Raw genomic sequence first — 23639 nt, forward strand, 5'->3', positions numbered from 1 at the left:
AATAAGAAAAAAAAAAAAAACAACTTTCATTTTAAAAGATATCTTTGGAGGATAATAGTTTTCCTTGAAGGAAAACTAGTTTTTCAGAATTAAGGCTGACCCTCTGTCCTTGCCTTATATTGTTTCACCTTTACTCAGTTCATCCTTTAATAAACCTTAAAGGCATCTTTTCAAGGATGCAGTATCAGTCTTGATTTTGATGATTGTTTAAAAAAAAAATCTCAAATACCTAAAGTCATCTAAAACTAGGCTTTCAGACAAGTATGGAAGTTCTCACCTAATAGCAATAGCTTCACGAGAAACAATATAGAAATGCTTGGGCCATAGTCATATCAATGTATGAAGTGCTCCTTCTTTACAAAAGATTTGCCTAGTGCTGGAGGATACATGATAGAGGAAACTCATACATGTCTTGCTGGCACCTCTCGCTCCCAGGAAACTGTGGGATGTAGTGCTGGACATGACGTTACCTTGGGTACATGACAGTCAGCCCCTGACCAGGCTCTGTTTCATGGGCCCAGGTGGCGCTTGGTTTCAGTCCATGGTAAGGTACGAGCTTGTGGCAACTGGGGTAACTGTGGCAAATGTCTCCACTCTTCTTTTCTTTCCAGTCCTGTCTGACTTTACTGGTGTTGGTTTTTAAAATGAAATGAGAGCAATTAAAAAGAGTTAATGATAATGGGCTTGTTGGGAAATCTCTTAGTGTTATGGTGTCTAAGTGTCTGATTAACAGGGCCTAGGAGCAACTCTATCAGACAGGTACTTTTCTACTTTTTCCCTTGCAGAATTCTAGGCAGAGTCTGGCGCTGGAGTTGGCTGTCATGTCCAAGTCTGTCAGCCTTTTTTGTTTGAAACAGCAAGGGTAAGATGAACTGCAGGGTAAGATGGGCTGTTTTTGAATACAGTAGTCCAGTTATGATACCACTTCTTTTTTCCTTTTATTTTGTTTTCTTCCTCCCTCCCTCCCCAGTCCTTCTGTTCTTTTTTTCCACATTGAGTTTGGAAGTTTGACATAATCTTTCACCTATATGAAGATGTGTTACCTTGCTGGACCAGTTCCTTAACTAATTCAATATAAGCACTAAAATTTAACAGGAACAAAATAGTCCATCTTGCCTTCATTCCATTTTACCCAGGAGATATAAGAGCAAACATAGAAACCAATTAACAAAAAGGGGCTGTTTTGGTACAATTGTATAGTGGATATGATGAAACTGTTTCCTTGAAAACAAGTTTCCAGATATTTCTAAAAGATCTTACGCAAAGTTCTTAAAATGGAGCTTGAAATTGTTTATTTGACATCATTAGAAGTTTCATTTCATTCAATTATAACATTATGGAAAAAAATCCATACATGCTCATTTATAATAAATATTTGCATATTACAGTGAATTTAATTTATTCCTATTTTTAGTAATTAGACACAAGAGGAGTTTATGTGCTTCAATTTGTCTCATTAGGCTCTAAATTTGCATTAAAAATTATGCAGATTACTATACAGTGTCTGTCTCCCCCTCCATTCTTTAGTGCCATGAGCAGGCAACTCCAGCAATGCATTTTAATCTATCTTTATCAGGTTTATGCATAGAAGTCTAAAATTTTTATTGCTATTCTATTAAATTGAAATGTGTAGCATAGCCACCTGTATTTATATGAAATTGTGGGGCTAAACATAGAGATGGGAGATGTTAATTTTTTTACCTCAACATTTAATAAACTATCCTTTACAGCAATGCAAATGACAAAACTCAAAAGCATATTTATAATAGATTTAGGATTTTGTTTTTCAGATATGAAACTCTTTATTTCACATCTGGTACCTTTATCAATTGCTTATTTTTTCTGGAAAGCAAATATAGGTAACTACTTTTTTCGTATTGGTATTTTTATATATGTGTTTAGAAATTTTAAAATGGCACTGATCACTGAATCTCCCATTACTATATTTTGATTCCCACAGCTCCAAAAAGACCTGTCTTTATAAATTTAACGAGTTATTTTGCATTTCAGTTGTGTGTGTTTGTACAAGCAGTACATCTAAACCTGTAGCTTAAAGATTTTTTGCACAGTGATTCCATTTCCCCACTGTGGTAAAAGTGCTGAACACTTATTAATTGTTTTCTGTGCATCCTTTTCACCTTTCTCCCCTGGTTTTTGTTAGGTTCTGAGCTCATGCCTAAAGCCCTCTCCACCAGGATAGTGGGAGGCATTTGGTGGTTTTTCACACTTATCATCATTTCCTCGTACACTGCTAACCTAGCCGCCTTTCTGACAGTGGAACGTATGGAGTCCCCTATTGATTCTGCTGACGACTTGGCCAAGCAGACAAAGATAGAGTATGGGGCAGTTGAAGATGGAGCAACCATGACTTTTTTCAAGGTAAGTTTTATATTCTGTTTGAGAAGATGTTATATCCTGATTTTGGGGGGAAAGCTTTTGCACCTTGCCCCTCAGGGCAACTAGTACAATTCCTGATGCTGTCAAAAACAAGTGGAAATCTTCCTTTTTTTTTTAAATCAAAAAGATAACAAAGGAATAAAATGAAAAATCTCTCATAGAAAAGAAAGAAGTTTTTTTGATGTTTTTCTTTTAATGAATTGAATTTATAGTAGTGAAGTACATGAAGAAACCTGAATACTTTGCTCAGATCTTCTATAGCTGCATACATGAATAAGCTTTGTGATATTAAAAGTTAGCTTTAATTCAGCAGCATTATACCTAATTGTAGTATTTACTGAAGAAACAATAAGGATATTAGTGGCTCTACTGAGGAAAACTTTTTGGACTTCATAATTTTGAGAAACTTTAAATGAAATTTTGGGTCCATGTAAAAAGCTCAGATTATCCCAATTTTTCTGTTCCTCTTGACCTGCTACTAAGATAATTCAATTTGAAATAGAGTGAAGTGAGATACTGAATTAGAGGAAAATATTTATTGTCTAGATTCATCGGGCATTTAAGCAGACTGAAATTAGTGATAAATATTTATGAAGGGAGAGAAGATGGTTTGTTCTCTAATTCCTGATGTTGGATAGCACAGAGGTGTCTCAGATCTTCCAGAGAGGTATTTAACAATATTTGCCGGATCTTTCTGAAGACTTTTTGGCTAATATAGGCTAGTTTTAAGAATTGTTATGCTATCACCTAAAGCTCTGAGTTGTCTGTCACATTGGCATTTGTAATCAACGAACTGAGTACCAAGGCAGGTTTTAAACTGGTACAGAAATTGAAGACTGTGTGCTCAGTTTCTCTCATGAAATTCAGAGAGCACAAGATTCGTTTACATATCAAGGCTAAATAATCTCTATTTAATCTTATGACCATAGACCTTGTACCCAATCAAAATGTACAAATAGTTTTAATTTAAAACATAAATAATTTCTAATGCTTTCAGGTTCTGCTTGGAAATAAAAATCATTCAACTCCAATATCTCAGAATGTTCCAGGCTGCTTAACTTAAAGCATGCATAGGGAATGTTCTGAATACTCTCCTCAGAATACTCATCGGAAAAGGAGCTGGTGAAATGGATAGAAGTAACTAATCAGTTAGAGATCTCTTCATGTCAGAAAAATACGTGAAGCAGTTAAAAGCAACAACACTGAAAGTTTAAAGAATGAGTTTTTTTAAAGAGTCAAAATTATTTTTGTCTTCTTGAGACATAAATAAAACAAGGTATTTACTGAACTATTAGAAAGCACTATAGGGCTATAACTTAATTTTAGTATGAGAGAAAATTTTGATCTAATTCTATTTCAGATTCAAACTGTGGACACTGTAGAAATATTAGGAAGCAACTTTAAATTTTTAGTTTTCCTTCTCACCCTTAATTTTCTGATTAACTATTTTTTTTTTAATATTTCTAGTGTGCATTTTCTAAATTTATAAGTGCAAAGAGACTATTCCTCTTTCTGTGGACTTTTTTCCCTCTGCATGTTAATATAGTACTCCCTTTTCTGCACAATTATTCCTTTCTGCTCTCTTTTGTTCTTTTGTTTACGTTTGTCTGGATATATTTTGTGATTATCTAATGTATTCTATCCAAGAACTAAAGAGGCCTTATATATAATGAAATAGCATTTTCACATCCTTCATTGAAGATTTTTATCTGCAGTTGAAATGACCCCAGACGTAAACACAACAGATTTAGGATGTCAGATCACATCATTTAGCATTACTTTTTTTCCATTAATGATTTTTCCTCCTTCACTATGAGTAAAAAAGAAAAATCATAAGAAAACATAGGATTTATTTATTCAGCTGATAAATTTTAGGTCAAATTAAGCTTTATTCTATTGAAAACATGTATTTTCTGGATTTTTTTGTGAAGAGATCATTATTAGCAAGTGTTTCATGTCATGAAACTGAAGCAATAACTAAGGGCTGTTCCAACTTGGAAGCAACTGATTTGAAATATTTTTCTGTTGTTTACTATCTCATCTGGTAGAAAATTAATTTATATTATTTGCTACTTCTATTAATATTTTTTATTATTAATGGATATTATTTACCTAATGAAATTAATTTAAACTTAAGCATTAGATGTAGCTACATCTATTCTTGCAGATTATCAATAAATGAAAATCATGCCCAAATAGGAAAGTAAATGAAAACTATACAATCCCATTTGATTCATTCAGTGTTTGAAGTAATCTCCAGGAGAACATTAGGGTTTTCTTGATGTAAATGCCATTCACTAGAGATGCCATGTAGGTTAATTACATATGTATTCCATGAAAGATAAACCAAAAAACACACACACACTCACATGCACGCACACACACACACACACACACACACACACACATATATATATACACATATATATATACATATATACATATATACATATATATATATATATATATACATACATATATATATGTGTGTGTATATATATATGTGTATATATATATATATACAGTCTTTAATCATGAACTTCCTGGTAAAATTAGGTATTTTTCCCTAATGATATGGAGTTATCAGAAAATAGAGTACTATAATTTTGGTCAACATAGTATATCTGCATTTGCGTGTTTTCAAAACATACTTCTAGTCAGCTACAGCTAATTACTTCAGGAATGTAATTTCCTTTTATGTAAAAATATGAAAATGCAAGAAAATATTTTAAAATAACACTTTAAGTGATATTGTATTACAAGATTCTGCTATAATTGAATATCTCATAGAGAATGCTAAAAAATACAAAAAGTGCTTAAGAACACGACTCTGATAAAACAGTTTTAAATGGTATATATTATATTCTCTGATATATAGATAACTGAATATCAAATAGGAAGTGCCACTTTGTATGGCATTATGGAAAATACTAATGAACTTTTTTGTCCTGTTCTGGTCGTCACACTTTGAAAATATGCTTAAAATTGGAAAGTGTTCATTAAAGGTGAAAGAGTGACTCTAGGTCTGAAAATAAGTATTGTAGTTAGAGGCTAAAGATCTGTCTGTTTAATCTGCTGAAGAGAAGGTTAAGAGGTGACTTGATCATGGTTTGCAAATGCCCTAATGGGAATGAGACTTTTGACAGTAGATGACTCACTAATCTAGCAGAAAAAGGCATAATGAGATCCAATGTTTCATAGCTGAAGTTAGGGAAATTCAGACTGGAAATAAGGTACATATTTTTAAGAGTGAGAGTCATTAACCACTGGTATAACTTATCTAGGAGTGGGTTGGATTCATCCATCAAAGGCAGCCATTATGAGGAAGATAGATACAGCATAGCACAAGCATGTTGTTCGTTTGATTTAGAGGTTACTTGATGAAAGAGATCGCCTTCATTATACAGGAGATCAGATTAGATTTTAGTAGTATTCTTGTACTTCAAAAATCAAAGAGGGTATGAGTTCTGGGGGTAGGGGTTTCACAAAGATAATTGAGAGGATAAATTTATCATCTGTGTGTATGTTTATCCTTAGCTGCTTTTGTCTTGTTTTAATGAGAGTGGATGGAGTAAAACAGTGGCACTGTGTTGCAACAAGATATAAAGGCACCAGATGGTTTGCTAATGTTAAATGAAATTATCATATCTTGGTAATAGTTATTAGTTCCAATGACAGTAAGACTTGGTTGCTGCCCACAAGACTGACAGTAATTTCTTCATAAATTAGCTATATAGCAGTCCATTGAATTATTTTCTTTGTGGTGCTAAAAAATCAGAACCTATTATGAAGGGGAACCAAAACGGGCATCAGACAAATAAGCTAACTGCTGGATAAAAACCTCCTGAAGGTAAAATCTTGGAGACCACATGGGATATATATTGAAAATGCTGCTACTCTTGTGACTCAAATATCCTTGTGAAATAGGTTTGATGAAAAAGGAGAATGTTATCTTCAAGCTTTTACTAGGTCCTTCATCTCATGCCTCCTCATGGTCTGAGAAGCATGAATTACAATTCTTTCAGAAACCAGAAAGCAAAGGAAAATTTCAATGCTCTCCCCTCTTAAGATCTGCTTATCTGGTCTGAGCATGGAAAGGAAATAATTTTACAAGTCCATTATGTGCCTGGTGGGTCTGCTCAGCTAATTCATTGTGAATAATAAGAAAAACCTCAGTATTGTCCAAGAATTGGACTGATATGTGAAAGAAAGTTCTAAGCCTTATCTGCTTTTAGGCTAGGAGTGTCCATTATCAATACATACTTTGATGTTTCTCAAATTATGGATGTTTTCTTAGTTACGAAATTCTCTTCGTTTCTCTTGGCTGCTTTTGTCACTATTGACCACTTTCAAATTTCAAAAACCTGTTTTTTTTTTTTCTTTTTTGGAATAAAATAAAAAGTATATATTATTTTTATGAAAGTTAGTGATCTCACACTAACTGTTCTTGGATGAAAAAAGATTCAGATTTTTCATTGCCTCTGATTTCTGTGGTCTCTCAGTTTGTGTTTCTCACTTGGTTTTCTTGCTGAATAACAATTCTGAAATTCGGAAGAACAATATTAATTCTACCCAGCTTCTATTTGCACCACACTTCTCCATCCTCACACACATAAAAATATGCACATATGAGGTCCACAATGTTAAGATATTTCTTGTGAAGCTGTCAAGTGGTTTTGTTTCTCCTATAATTTTTCATATCTGTCACTTTCAATGTCCAAATTTCTTTCTTTCTAGGTTTTTACAGTATCAGGTACAATGGAAGTTTTCTTACTTATGGTTACTAGGCATCTGCATACCAAATAGTAAAGACCAAAGTACTTTTTCATTCTCTAATAGCAGTAAATTAGTGTCATTACTCCTTTATCCCAAATAAAAGGTCTTAGCTCTCTGTGGGACATGTTTTTTATATTCTAGTTTTGTTGATAAGGAAGCTGAGGCACTACATGGGATTGTGTCTCTTTCAAGATCACTTGGTGAAAGGCAGACAGGGGACTAATTCAGGAAATCTGACTCACATACCTTAGAATTATCTGGTAAAGTGACTATTCTGTTTACCAATTACATTTGCTGGTCTCTTCTTTTGTCCCTTCCCTTCTTTTGTCCCTTCCCTTCTTTTGTCCCTTCCCTTCTCTTGTCCCTTCCCTTCCTTTCCCTTCCCTTCCCTTCCCTTCTCTTCCCTTCCCTTCCCTTCCCTTCTCTTCCCTTCCCTTCCCTTCCCTTCCCTTCCCTTCCCTTCCCTTCCCTTCCCTTCCCTTCCCTTCCCTTCCCTTCCCTTCCCTTCCCTTCCCTTCCCTTCCCTTCCCTTCCCTTCCCTTCCCTTCCCTTCCCTTCCCTTCCCTTCCCTTCCCTTCCCTTCCCTTCCCTTCCCTTCCCTTCCCTTCCCTTCCCTTTCTTCCCTATAGGATCAAGTTTTATACTCCAGCTCTACTTTTCTACAATATATTTAATTTCTTCCTGCACTGCTTTCTCTCTGTAAAGAGACATGTTGCTCATCCTTTTTAGCCATTTTCCTTTTCCCCCATGCCCTCACATTTTACCCTTGCCATTTTGTTGCCACCTCTCTGAGAAAACTTAGAGAAGCAACAGTTCAGCACTTTTTGTTTATCTTCCCCTTCCACATTCTCAGCCTGTTGTTAAAAGAAATGGCATTAAGCTCAACCTATATATTACAAAGTCTCAGAAACAGTCTCTTAAAGCTGAAGGAAGGAGTTATAGGGGAATTTTCCCGCTGCTTGCAACTGGAGTATGAATGACAGATTCTCTGACATAAACATGTTGTAGATGCCACATAAACAGAAAAACAGCAGCAAGAATAAAGGTATTAATGTCATTCATTTGTCATGTGTGAGGTTGGCATTGATGCACAGAAAGCTAGTACTTCAGTGGGATTTTCAAGTCTGGGTTTGAACACTGTAATAGAAAAATTATATTTATTTATTCAACAAGTAAAAGATGCAGTACAAACACATGGGTATATACACACAGAGAACCTTCAGCTTAACGCTTCAAATAAAACACCATGAAGTTTGGCAGTGTGTGTTAATTATTTGATGCAATTGCTGCAAGTCAAAGATGAGAAAAGTGCTGCCCATGAGTTTCTCAAATATTCAGTAACTGACAGTGAGTAATGGAAAACAATAGTTTCAGTCACAGCTTCCATGTACTAATTTTGATAATGCATAAAAAATAATAGGCAACAGATACATGTTCAGTTTCATTTAATATTTCACTTTAGAGAAAAGTTGCATTTTGATGTAACAAATACAGACTTGTTCTTGCATAAAAAAACATGTGGTAGATTTCGCTAAAAAGGGAATTGAATATAAATAACATGTAAATATTTTTTTCTTTTTTTGATTATGCTGATTTGGACCTAACTGCTGGAAAAACCTACAGCTGAAATGCATCATTTCCTCTTTGCCATGGTTCCCTCTTTGCAAGAACACTACTTAGTTAACCATTACTTCTTTTACTGTAAAAAAAAAAAAAAAAAAAAAAAAAAAAAAAAAAAAAAAAGCAGATAAAGTTGTAAATCTCTAAAACAAGGTCTGTAGCCACTCCATACAGTTATAGCAACTAAATCTGCAATATCAGAGCCTGTGAGAGTGAGGTACAGGCTTTGTCCAGAGATCTTAAAGCATCTCTGCCTCACCGAGTTCTACTTATTTTTGCAAAAGATCAGGGAAGTTAGACAATGATAGGTAGGTTATATGATACATTAACACAGACTATAAGAAACAGAGCAGTTAATTTGAATTCTATATAGGAGAAATTACAATAAATTTGATACCATTAAGTTCTATAGGGGGAGCTGTCTTTGTTTTGAATTTTAAGGCAGAAAGCAGAACAAATTCACAGAAAGTGCTTCATTCCAAGTAACTGTTATGTATGGGGACAATGGTTTTATGCTGTCTTGAGCCCTAGAGTGATTATTATTCCTACACTAAATAAGAGCAGATGTTTGGCTTTGTGTTGCATCTCAGTGCTGTGTCATGAAACTAAAAATAGATGGAGTGCAACAGAAATTCACTATCTTTTCACTCTCATGTTTGTCCCCCACCCATGACTTTCCCCTTCCCTTTCTCCTTTCTCTGTTTCTCATTTATTATACCCATCAGTAAGGACTAAAAAGGTGAACGTGACTAGTCAACTCTTGATTTCTACAAATATTATTCTATATATCCAGGCAGTAAGTAATCTTAATAAACTGCTGGATAACATTTGTTTATACTTAAAAAATATAGGATTCATGTTTATCATTTACATTTATCTCAGGCTACAGCTCTTAAAAATAGTTGAAACATGTAGAAATGCCTTTTGATGTTGTCTCAAGGAAAAAAAAGTATAACTTTTCAGTGAAAACAAGAGTAGACGTTCACAATAATTAAAATATTGAAAAAAATCATTAAGATGATTTGGGTTCCCACTAGTTATTTTTGAAAGGAAGTCTAAGAGAGATATCGAAAATAAATAAAAAGTTGGCATTATGAAAATTCTAGTTTCTCTTTGAATCAATTAAATATTTCTATAACTCAGTATCAGTTTCTGCATTACCAAAAGTCTTCAGAAGGGAAAAAGCATTGTGCTGGTCTCCCCATTGAACTCTCAGGTGGGCTACTTTATGATCCCATAAGTATTTCAGAGTATGACTATAATACAGAGGCAAAATAAACATACAAACAAGAGATTGGCATTTGCATTATTTTTGAAAATTGCATCCAACAATATGCATTAATCAGTGCATATGCATTAATAATCCATACTGTAGGTACTTGGTGGACACAATCTGAATAAAATCGATCTTTCTCAGTGTATAAGGTATGATAAAATATAGCGAGATCTAATTTCCAGTTGGATAGAAATATAGGATATATGAAATCAGAGCCCAGGCTGGGTAAAAAAATAACAACTTTACATTTCACCTTAGAAAGTCAAGCCTGATATGCATATGTTACCCAAACCACAGTTTGAGTCTGAAATTGTGTCAGGATTATTTATCAGCAAAAGACAAGAATTTTTATCAAATGTAGATATTTCATAGGGATGTAATAATCTAGACATTTAAAAAATCACTTTGTAGTTAAGAGAAACCCACTCTGCCTCTTTTTTTTTTTTTTTTTTTTTTTTTTTTTTTTTGGAGAATATACAGTGATGCCACAGAAGACAACAATCACAGAATCACAAAATGGGTAAGGTTAGAAGGGACTGTAGTGGGCCACCTGGTCCAACCTCCCCGCCTAAAACAGGGTCATTCCGTTGCATGGAATTGTGTCCAAACAGTTCTTGAATACTTCCAGTGAGGGAGACTCTACAACCTCTCTGGACAACCTATTCCAGTGCTCACTCATTCACACAGTAAATAAATTTTTCCTCATATTCAGATTGAGCTTTCTGTGCACCTGTTTCTGCCCACTGCCTCTTGTGCTATTGCTGGGCAGCAGTGAGCAAAGCCTGGCTCCATCCTCTTGACATTCCCTCTTCAGATACTTATTCACATTGATGTTGTCCCATCTCATTTATCTCTTCACGAGGCCAAACAGGCCCAGCTCCCTCAGCCCCACTCATAAGAGAGATACTCCAGGCCCTTGCTTATCTTCTTAGCCCTCCTCTGGATTTGTTCCAGCAGCATCCTGTCTCTCTTGTACTGAGAAGCCCAGAACTGGTCACAGCACTCCAGAGTCAGGATCACCTCCTTCAACCTGCTAGCAATGCTTTACCTAATGCATCCCAAAATACCATTTGCTTTTCTTTGAAGTCAGATGGAGTTTAATCACCACTAATTGCTGTAAATTGCTTTTCTCAATAGCTTTTTTTATTTTGTTTTGTTTTAAGCCAGTCCAACTCCAAGTTGTCCAACCTCTTCTCTTGCCTTCAGCCTCAAGCACTGCTGGCTCCACATGCCTTAGGCCTGTGGCAAGTCAACCCAGCTATCTCATCCAGCTGCAAATGAACATTTTTGTTGTTGCATTTTTATTTTTCAGTTTTGAAGAAAACTACTCTAGCTGCTAGAAAGCTAGAACTGATGGGAGTGGAGCAGAATGTCATTATATGGCAGGGCAGTCTCATATCACCCTGCTAAATGTGAAAGCCACTGGAATCCACATTTGAAAGTGTGATAATGAAATAAATCAACAACACTGAAATTGCTGATACTTACAATGTACGTTTTCTTTATGTACTAATGTAGATTTTTGTCTTAACTGGTAACCCATTTTGCTTCCTTTCCCTTACCTGATGCTCTCCACTTTCTGGCCTTTTCAGGGCCTGTAATGATGCTGCTGATAGGATCAGTTGTAAGAGAGTTACTGATCTCTGGCTTCTCATCATAAGTTTAGTTGCAAGGCTTTTTCCTCAGAAATGCATAACCTAATTGCTCTCTCTCCTTATCACCTTTCTCTCCTCCCGCTGTTTTCCCCAGGAGGCAGGGTGAGAAAACTTCTCTTTTTTTCTTCTCTTTTCAGCTTTTTTCCCCTTTATGTTTGTCTTTAGATCTTGAGCAAGGTGAGAAAGGGAACTGAACCAGATCACAGAGAAACCTTTAGCTCCAAACAGCATTCTGTATGAAAGACATAATTCAGAGACAGTGTTTGTTTAGGAAATTCAGAGTACATCTGAACATTTTTAACTATCAGAGCCTAAAAAATTTTGCCTTGCTGTTCAAAGCAAATAGATCTGTCACCAAGTAGCCATGTAAAGTTTGCCAGATTTGATCTATGACTCATCCTGGGAATGTGATTCAGAAGCAATTCTGAGGAGTGAACTGTCCCTTGGTTCAGCTATTTCTTTTTGTTGGACCCTGCCATATGAGCAACCTTCACCATTGAATTTCTGCCCACTGAAACATCCTGAAATCCTCCATTCATTAGCAGAAGTGAACTCTTAGTTCTGCCTGTCAATTTATATATATCATAGTACTGAGGTGTTGCCCACGTACATTAGCATTGCTTTGTGTACAGAAATATTTTCAGTGCCAGAATTGCCCCAGACATCACCTAAAGTCTTATTATGCTGATGAATTTCTTCTCCAGATTTATTAATTTCTCCAAACAGTGCTTGTTGAGATTGATTAAGCCATCCTTTTTGCAATAGATCTATGGTAATAATTATGTAATTATGCAAGCTTTTTTTCTTTTTAGGCCTTTTTGTTTGTCCATGCATTAATTGAACTTGTATTTAATGTATTAAAGATCCTTAATCTGCACAATATACTTCACTAGTTTATAAAAAAGTGTACTAAAAAACGCTTTAGAATCACAGAATCACAGAGTTGTTTCGGTTGGAAAAGAGCTCTGAGTTCAATCATCAACTTAACACTACTAAGTCCACTAGTAAGCCATGTCATTAAGAACCTCATTTGCATGTCTTTTAAATACCTCCAGGGACTGTGACATAATCACTGCCTTGGGCAGCCTGTTCCAATTCTTGACAGTCCTTTCCAGGAAGAAATTTTTACTAATCAGTCTTAACTTACCCTGACAAAATTTGAGGTAATTTCCTCTCATCCTGTTTCATGTTACTTTGGAGAAGAAACTACTTACCTTGCTACAACCTCCTTTCAGGTAGTTGTAGTGAATTTACACAAAGGTATCCCCTGTGGGTCCTATTCTTCAGGCTCAATATCCCCACATTTCGCTCAGCTGATCCTCATAAGACCTGTGCTTCAGATCCTCCACCAACTCTGTTGTCTTCTGGACATTCCAGCACCTCAGTTTTCTTTCTGGTAGTAAAGGGGCTAATAACTGGACACGGGTTTCGAGGTGTGGGCCATCATCATCATCAGTGCCAGTTACAGGGGAACAATCACTGCCCTGGTCCTGCTGTTGCTGACCACACTGTTGCTGATGCAGGCCAGAATGCCATTGGCCTTCTTGGCCACTTGGGCAAGCCACTGCTGGCTCATATAAAGCCAGTTTCCAATCAGCATCCCCTGGTCCTTTTCTACTGGGAAGCTTTCTGGAATAGTGGCTGCTTTTCCCACAGCCTATTGCTCTGCATGGGGTTGTTGTGACCCAAGTGCAAGATCCAGCAATTGACCTTCTTGAACCTCATACACTTGGCTTCAGCCCATCAATCCATTCTGTTCTGATCCCTCTCTGGAGCTTTTCTATCCTCCAGCAGATCAACACTCCCAAGCAACTTGGTGTCATCTGCAAACTGACTGAGGTTGAATTTGATCTCCTAATGCAGATAACTGATAAAAATATTTAACAGGACTGGGGCCAATACTGAGCCCTGGGGAACACCAGTAGTGACCAGCTGCTAAAGGATAATATATTACTCTATTCATCAGTCTTTGGGCTCGGCCATCCAGACATTTTTTTACCCAGCAAAGAGTATACCCATCCAAGCCATGAGCAGTCAGTGATCAGAAAGAGATATTGAAAAGCAATTTGCAAGCAAAATGCAGATAAGTTATGTGAGCTATTGTGGTTTGAAGGAAACATGAGAGCTTTTACTATACATACTATTAGCAAATTATTATTTACTAGCAAAGGATATAACTTAACTTAAAATACTTGTTTGTATATCTTTGCATTTGAAAACTGAAATCTCTCTCTTTGCATTTGAAACCCTCTCAACAACTTATAAAAAATGGCAAATAGCATGGAGGTCTTTGAAGACTTAAATTTCTGGGTGTTTCTTTGAAGAACTCTTACTTTCCTTTGCTGCGGGCCAATGGCAAGACACAAACAGTTCTGTTAATCTTTCTTTAGCTCTCACTGTCTGTGTCTTTCATTTTTTTTTTTTTAATACTAGTGATACCATCCTTGAGTTATGAGGACTTTTCCAGAACTGTTTAGAAGCTTCTATTTGACATTTTTGATAGAAGTTTCATGAACTCTTACATACATTTCTACCTTCTGAAAAAGGAATATCCTCCCTAAAGGAACTTTCTGTGAGGAAGGAATACTAACACCAAAAAAATTCTGTGATTTGATAGGAAAGTTTTCTACCTCTTCCTTCACCCTATTACCTTGTCTGGCAAAGAAGCTTTGAGTATAGTTTCTTTGATTCTAAGACTTTTATCTAAGCCTATCCAGGTAGTTATCATTCAAGTGTATTTTAATTTGGGCAGAATTACTAAGGAACTTACTTAAATTGGATAAAAACAACAGCTTGGTTTCTTAATTTATTTTATGGTGACACCTTGTATTCCTGATGCAGTTTTTGTTCCTTGAAGAGCAGAAATGCTTCTCATAGTTCATTATAGGTGTGCAATCCAACAATGCCATTCTAGTCAAGGGTTTGACTACCCCTACAATCAGAAGTTAGTGGAGGAAACACTGATTTTTCAGTTTCCTCTTCCAGTCACAGTCTGTTCATAATGAGGAAGATTCGGCAGTTTCAGTTGCTGTCTTTTCAAATCAGATCATCAAAGATGAAAGGAGGTTTGAAGGGGAACTATGGGGCTCATTTCACAGAAATAGAGGCCAATTATTTTTTACATTCTTATTCATCTCATGAAGTATTTCTAGATTTCTTTCCAAGCTAGAGCTTGATTTCTAAATACTTCAAATAAATGTCTTAACACTTACAAAAAACCATTGAGACTTGTGGTTTTAATCTGTAGGTTTTCAATTTTCATTTCCGAAACGTAGAATTACTTTGGTAAATTGAATCTCTAACTTTTAGGGGAATAAATATAACAGCAAAACCACCAGCACTGACAAAGGCTGTAGCTGCAATAACTTGTGATTTGCATTTTTTTCTTTTATTTTTTCATTTGTTGACATTAGTAATGAAATCAAGTCATTGAAAATGTCCTGTTATTATGTATTTGTGACTCTAATTTTTAATTTTTTATTTTCTTACACTTTATTACATTACACAAACTCTATGATAATTATCAACTGCTACTGCAGTTAGTTTTGTCTCATGGGCAAAATGTTTAGCGCAGGTAATTTATTATTCTTTGTTGATATAGGAACTGTAAAAAAAACTTTGGCATCCCTAAAATAATAATGAGTAAAAGCAGGAATAGGCTGTATTCCTGCAGTTTATCCAAATGCTTAGGGTAGGACTGTACTAAAAGTAGATTGGTGAATTGGTACATTGGTATAAAAAGGATATTAACTGTTGATTGAGAGAATTTAATAGGAAGGCATAATAATAGCCTGTGTTTTGGTGTCAAAGCCAGAAAACACAACCACACATGGTTTGTTTGAGTAGGAAAGATATAGGTTTTAAAACATGTAAGGCAGGTTTATCCTCACTCCAAAATGTAGATACCTGCTTTCCTCTTTAGTAGTCATCTAGGTGCTCCTGACTGACACTGGAAAGAAACTGAAAGACACCAGAAAGTAATTCCTGGGGTGCAACACCTCTGTACTGAGCAAATGTCCTGGAAGAACAGCGTTCTTGAGAGCTACAGAAATTAACCTGTATTGTGAGAAGAGAAACTTAGGTTAGTACTTAGGTATAGATACTTAATGTGTAGGTGGCTAAAAGTATTTAAGAAGAATCTCATATAATTTATGGTCACTTTTTAAGCACTAGACACTTTTCATATATGTATAAACTACAGTTTGACCACAGGGAGAGGTTGTGAGAGGTGGTATGTATTCAAATTAATTAATTTTACAAGGAATAATGCACATAATTCCTGTTCTCTAGTAAAACTGACTGACAACTATCACAATGGGAATATTTCTTTTGGATTAATGGTTTAAAAACTGCAAATAAATTATTTTCTAACAGGTTGACACTGAAATGACCACACACACACAAAAAGGAAATCACAGAAAAAGTTCATATTTTGGCTTACAGTCTGAGTTGAAATACAGGTAAAATTATGGTCTGTGTATGTAAACATTGAATTTAGAAAGATTGTGCTGGTCACAATGAGTAAAGCACTGATTTTCAAGGGCCTGTATTTCAAAAAAGAAAACAAAAGAAGTAAAAATAAAGAATAAATACTATGCAACATTTTGATTTGTTTATATGGCTCCAAGTGTTTGATCAGATTAGAGGTTCAGTACATTTATCTTCCAGCAGCAGGACAGGTATTGCTGTGTCATCTGCTATCATTTTTTTACATTTATAAGTTCATTTTTTAAAAATAAATTAGAGTGACATGTGCACTCTAATTGATGTGTTTGCATTTTTTGCATATTTTGTAGGAAGGATGTGGTAGTCTTGACATATTCTATGTCAGAATTTTCATGGAACTCTGAAATTAAAGGGTACAGTTCAGCTTGCATGTGGGAGATTAATAGGATGACGCAGCAAAATTAACAACCTTGTTTACAGGAAAACTAAAATTAACTGACATCCAGAACAAACTACACCCTCTAACAGATTCTGAATCATTAATTATGTTTTGCAAATTTTATTTTTCTATAATTTTGGATTTCTTAGTTAGCAATTAGAACAGGAAAATTATTATTTCTAGAATAGAATATTTCAGATGGAAGACATCTAGAGAAATCACTTAGTCCAACTGCCTGAGAAATTCAGGGCTGATCAAAAGTTAACGCAAATTATTAAGGGCATTAACCAAAAGGCCTTTTAAGCACTGTCAGTCTTGGGTCATTGACCACCTCTCTAGCATGCCTGTTCCAATGCTCAAAGGATGTTTTAAAAATTATTGCTTAAAAAATCATGATTTCTCACCCCTGATTTTGAAGTAAAAACTTTGAAGTAGATTGTTGAAAGTAAAATGTATGCTGAAATCTTTACGTGGAGTTTCACGTATATTTTTTAAAATGTATTCTATATCTCTGTCTTGTACACATTCAGACTGTATTTTTAGTAGTAAGCAAAACAGGACAAGATCATTTTTAAAATCAAGGTCACTGGGCTAAACTTTCTTTTCCATCAAAATTAGGTAATCATGTACAAACACCCAATTAGGAACAGTCTTTGGTGTTTATTTGATATCTCCTGAACTGTTACCTGGTTTTTGTTTCTGTCCTGCTCACAAAAGAAAATTTGTTTCTTAGTTGTACTGGTTCAACTTAGAGCAAATCAATTGTTGTGAGAATAATTTAAGTTATAAATACAACCTGAAAACCCTAAGATGGAACTAAATCTTTTATTCCTCTATGTTTATTTTTTACACATAAATTTCCATTGATTCCACTAAGTATTAGGCATTTCAATACCTTTGTGAATCTAGGTCTAAAGACATACCAGAATAAAAAAGGAAAAGAAAGGACTTAATTCCAAGTAAGACTAAACACAGAATTGTGTCCTCTAAAGCTTATGAATCTCAAGTTTCACAAAACAAACAAATAAACAAACAAAAAATAGTAGAGTCCAGGGGCTAGGGGAAACTCAGAGTAAAATACAGCTAGAACACCAATCATTTCATAGTTTTAATCTGTTTGAAACAAAGGTGTTATGTTTGATCTTGAATTTAAAAACTGCTTTTCTTTTTGTAATGCTGGTGTTTTCCACAAAATTATAATGGAACTGTTATGTAGTTGGTATTGCTTACCATTTTAATTTTAAATGAAATATTTCATTATGTAATATGTGTCAAAAAGAAATTATTTCATTTAATTTGGAAATAGGATGTGATTTGTTCATATTCAAGGACAGCAAAACAAACACATTCTTAGTTCTGATGTCTAATGCACATTAGTGATTTGTAAACATATATTTGGAATGTATTTTAAGTGATGACTAATTCCAAGCTTATTTCCATAGTGAACATGATGTATTTTGAGATGGATTTTTTAAGTGGGACCCAGAATGGCTCCTCATTTGCTTAAAAAATTCAAACCCAGATCTACTTTGCATAATTTTACATAGACAACAGCTCAGTCTAAAGGAACAAATGCTCTTCTTCTCCACATACACATAAATGATGACTACATGTTTGTGTGCATAATTTTCAACCAGCCTTTCCCCTGAAGGTATAGGAAACACACTGTTATTTTACTGCACTTCTTTTGTTGAAGAGGAAGTGGTGTCATTGAATAGAATTGCCTCATCAGACACTCTACAAAAGTGCCAAGTTGTAGCAATCAATGGGGAAATAGCAGATGTGAAGGTTAGTTGGCATCAAAGAATATGAGTGGGAAAGCTTTCCTATGGGAAAGAAAGTGCTTCATTACTCTTTATCTCTACTCAGAATATTGGTTCTATCAAGCTTTCAGAAAATTAGAGTATGATGGCTTTCATGACTCCTGCTTTGAAAGAGTCACTTTAAAAACAATTAAAAATTTAGATATCTATCCATCAGGGAAGTTGCACCAAGCGAACAAGATTTTGTTAGTTTTTAGACTTAAATGCTGCAATTTGTTCTCTTTCTGAAGAAAGCAGTTCCAGTGCAATGGCTCTGGGACAAGGACTGTCTCCCTAGGTAATCATTGTAGATGAATATAAATGTTGCTTTCAGAGCTTTTCATAGAAAACAAACAACATGCTATAATTTCTCTAGAGTATAAATATTTAAAAACTTTAGTTCATAAAGTTTCTTTTTTTTGGGACTGCCTAGGATATTCATAGTTGTTTCTTTTTCTGGACAGTATAAATTATGTTGGTCCACACAGGAACTACTGCAGAAAAACTGAGTTTCAATACATCAATCAAGTTCATTCTCTTGAAAAAGATTGTCCTGCCAGGAATGGTAAAACTGGAGAGTCCATGAATCATAGTATTTGTCAGTGTAAGAGCTTGAAGTTTCTGATAGCAGTTGAATGCTTTTTAAGGAATTGTAAAACAGAGCAGGTGTTAGGAAGGACAGAGTACTTGCAGCAAAATACTCACTGATGGATGGTTTTGTTCATTCACTTTACAAACTTGTAAGACAGTTTGTTTTTGAAAAGGTGAATTAGAGATTTTGTGAGGTTGAGAATGATTATGCAGGGTTTTTTTTTCTTTAAAAAAGAGCTCAATTTTTAATCATATATCTTTCTCTAATAATATCTCCAGTTAGAAGGATGGATATATATTTCTTATAAAAAATTGAAGCAACTTTCTCTGCTCATTGATCTTTAAATTAAAATACTGCTTAATAGAAGTTATGCCTATAATCTGGTTGATTAATATTTAGAGAAAATATATTTATTGGCAATATAAAGAAGGAGTCAGCATTAATTATCTAAAAGCACCTTTCTCACTGAAATCCAGCATGGATTGAAAATTAATTGTCCCTTGTCCTTGGGCTCATAAACAAATAAATGCAGTATGACACACACTGAATCTCTGTACAGTTATCAAAAGTTCTTTCCTATAATTTTTTCCTTAAACTAGTACACACAGAAGTCCATTTTGCCAGAATGTGTTCTAATAAATTGGTCAACGGAAAGTACATGGAAATTTGCTTCAGGATGATCACAGATTACTGATGCAGAAATGTACAGAATAAACAGAGCAATGCTGTTACCAGTGACATCAAATGCATGACATTAACGAGTTTAGGGTACTATTAAATTCACTGTGTTTTAATGAAGCAAGGAACTAACTGCATCTGGGATTTGAAAGATCTTCAATATATAGATTTTTTAAATGCTTATTTATACTTAGGAGGCATAGAATATTGCTAGAATATCTGCTAATATCATTCCCCTACCTTCTTTGAATCAACTATTGAATGGTACTACTCCTTTCAGATTGATAACACTCATTTCTGGTTTCTTGTTGTCTTCATAGTCTTGGCTGCTCCAGGTCAGTTTGTTCTGTTGGGACAATCAGAAAAATTATTTCTTACATTACAGCTAATGCTTTTGAGAAATTGTACTTTAAATTCTACTTGTACAGAACATTATTTTAGTTCTAGTGTATAATCAGGTGAAAAAAAATCATACACCTATGCACTTTCTCATGAAAGTACTATATTTTCCTCTTTTTTTTTTACAAGACAGCTATGCCATGCTTATTCCTATGTTAATTTCAGAGATTTACAACTCTATTACCAGCTAATTGTTGTATTAGTGATAATGGCTCGTGTTGTGTGTTGGTTTTTTTGGTGGTTTTTATTTATCTGTTGGTTTGTTTTGGTTTTACTGTCTTACTTTTGTTTCTCTGCAATATCCTAGGCACTATATTATTGTTGATTTACATTAAAACCCTGGTGTGGATTCAAATAGTTAAAATCTGAGTGAAATTAGCAATGTAGCGCCATTCACAACAGGCACAAATCCATGAATGAATTCACGCCAGTGATTTAATTTTCATGTAGTGACAAGAATTTCCTTTTGCAGTAGAATCCCATGCATTAGTGTGATGATCTGGTTACCACTCTCTGCAGTAAACAAAGTGATTCAGCTTTCACTTGTCCAAACATCTTCCAGTCATGGAAAGCTTTTCTCCTGTATTGGCCATCTGGAATCTTAACAGCTTGCTTGCCTCCAGATCTCCTGGTACTTCCTCAGCCCTCAGCATTGTATTAATGCAGTGAAGCTTATACATTAAATAATTTGTATACTCAAAGTCCAGAGCTGTTTTATTACAGAGACAGTTGAAGAGAAAAAGACTGCCTCATTTAAAAAAAAAATAGGTAAAAGAATCAGCAAAACCCCACCTAATACCCCCAACAATTTCCAAACCAGGAAAAAACAAACAAATAAAAAAATAACATTGAGTAAACTAAGATAAACACTTAACTGTGTGGCACCCTGAACCTGTAGTCGTTTATCCAGTAACTTAATTAAACCCAACTGTGACCAGAAAATCTGAAATTTAGATCTTAGTTTCGAAGTTCATAATAATAGATCTGTCTAGAAAAGAGTTTTACAGTGAGTTACACTCACCATAAATCTAACATAATCTGGTTATGTAAATATTAATATTAGTGTGGCTTTGGAAATTTTCTCAGATTATTGTATATAAAGAAAATTATTACTTTCCTAAATTATTTATAATTTAAATTTTCTCTTTTTAATACATGGATATTGTTGATTTTATAAGTTTGTAAAAAATAAGCCTATCGCTTTTAAATCACAGCTGGTGATTAAAGACAACAGGACTTTAGTGTTGATTCCTCCCCAACAGCAGGACTCCTCTGTCATTGGACATTATTGTGAAGATGTAACAACTATTTTATATCTTTCTGTCTGCCTAGCATTGATATTTATCACAGACAGCAGAGAAATAAGTGCTTATTATGTGGCCTGGGATCAGAACACTAAAACCACTTTTAAAGTTCAGAAAGGATGAACAAATCTCTGTGATTATTTGGTTGCAGGTCTGAGGTTTAGGAGTGGAGTTTTTTATTCCTCAGAAAATTTATTTTTAAAGTAGGTTCTCTAGAAATACATGCAATGTTTTTTCCTCATTGTATTTCTAATCTCTGTGATGCCTTTGTAGTGTCAATTCTGCACTATAATGACATTGTTAAATACAGCTAGATCTAGCCCTAAGTCTTCTGCCGTTAGTCTTGTGGTGCTTTTAAGTCCTTTTATTTGGATTAATTTTATGACATGAATTTCACAAGACATTGATGCTTAGTTTGGCATGTACTCTGTCTGCCCAGCTCTCTCCTAGCCTAATCTGGTGCTTCCTTTACTTCCAGACAACAGAATGGCAAGTTATTGTTCTCTTTTAGATCTTGATAAATAACTTATGGCTAGTGATATTCCACAACATGCCATGCTTTAGCTCTCAGGTGACTTCATTTCAATCCACCCACAGAAAATGTTTGACAATATCTAAAATTCAAGCAACAAGAAAATGCTACTGTAAATTGAGGTGAAAAATAAAATTAATTTATTTTTAATCTCTCCTTTCTCAGTGGCGAGCATGCGGAGGGGTGTGAGAGAATTCCACAAAAATCTTTTCAGGTCCAATGACATATTTTCCCACAGAATTTTCCAGAAGGTCAGGTAAAAGTGGATGGTGAAAGTCTTTCCTCTGTTCTGTCTTAATTGTCTGAGCCCATCTAAAGTCTGGAGGTGTATGGGCAGGAAAGTGCTTTGGTAGAGTTCCTAACTTTATCATCCGGTTCCAGTCATACTACTTAATGAAAGTATCTTGTCCTTGCAATTAAAAGGTCTTTCAAAAATTTTATACATGCAGAAAAGCAGTTTCCAACAGAAAAAAAAATTAATTGTAAAATTCTCATCAGTTTAGTGGGTATTGCTATCAAATTTCTCCATATGAATTTACCTGAATTCACTTATCTCTGGCTTAAACCAAGTCATTCAATTTCCCTAACTTCAGAGCATAACCTGACTGAGTTTTTTATTTCACTTCTATAGGTAATGTGATACTGGCACAGCTAGAGAATTGTTCTGTGGAGATATCCTCTTTTTCCTTTTCTGTTAACTAAAAAGTGAACCACTATGAATATCTTAGCTTGTAACTTTTGAAGGTCTAAAAATAACTATAATTTTCTAACTATATTTTTATTTAATTTTCAGAATTATTTTCATTCAGGAATTTTGTAGCTACTTTTTTTAAGCTTTGAAATTTTATAAACAGTCTTTTGCCCCTTTGGGTAATATTCAAGTTGGATAGCTCATCCATTTACTTTAAGAAACTGGTTATTCTGATTATTTCTTTTCCTCCCTTCTAGATGACTAAAACTATATATTTAGTTTTGATGGGCAAAAACTCCTTCCACTAAACCATTAAATAAATACTATGCCATGTTAATCTGTGTTTTTAAATATACTGTCCAAGTGTTAGTCATAGCCACACATGTTTTTCTTATAATAGAAAGTGGTGAAGGAATTATGAATTTAATAATATCTTAATTTTAAAATAAACTGCAGTGTTGATATATTGATTAAAGACCATTATTATTGCACTAAATTTTTCTTGTACTCCTCCCAAGTTTACCTATCTAAATTACTCAAATAAAATTGTACATCCATCATTTCTTCTCCTAAGATGCCATCTGTTCCACAGATAACTTAGGTAACTAATTGCTGCTTTAGTCGAAGTACAACATATAAATCCTCAAAGGCCACCTGTCCCTGCAGTCAGCAATTTCATTAGTTTCCTAAGAAAGTTTGCTTCTGATGTGATGCAGAATTGACTAAGTCTGGCTGTTCTGAACAGCTAAGTGCCTATTTCTAAGTCTCACTGGGGACCTAACAATCCTCGAGGGACTGGTCTGGAAATAGGATGACTGGATCTTCCTTGATTCCAACAGTGACAGCAGTGTTATCATAACTTGGCTTTAGCTGGTGATTCAGTTTCTATAAAATACATTAGAAAGAATAACTGGACTTTTTAATGCTAAGACATTTGGAAGGGAGAACTCTTTACGTCCGTACCATTTAGGATGTCCAAGTTTTGTGTATTATTATGAACAGAAGAGCAAACAGATAAATAGATTAACATTC

At 34.7% G+C, this 23639-nt stretch overlaps 1 protein-coding gene across 4 annotated transcripts in view; it reads left to right on the top strand.

The window, feature by feature from the left end:
- The window catches only part of GRIK2 (glutamate ionotropic receptor kainate type subunit 2), a 354225-nt gene that overhangs the window by 267944 nt on the left and 62642 nt on the right, over positions 1-23639 (top strand). For all 4 annotated transcript variants that reach the window (XM_068184149.1, XM_068184151.1, XM_068184150.1 and 1 more), the window contains one exon: positions 2162-2379. In XM_068184149.1, the coding sequence (XP_068040250.1) occupies positions 2162-2379 (218 nt within the window). The remainder of the gene's footprint in view (positions 1-2161; positions 2380-23639) is intronic.

Source organism: Anomalospiza imberbis, chromosome 3 (assembly GCF_031753505.1).
Source record: "Anomalospiza imberbis isolate Cuckoo-Finch-1a 21T00152 chromosome 3, ASM3175350v1, whole genome shotgun sequence".
NCBI classification, from domain to species: Eukaryota; Metazoa; Chordata; class Aves; order Passeriformes; family Viduidae; genus Anomalospiza; species Anomalospiza imberbis.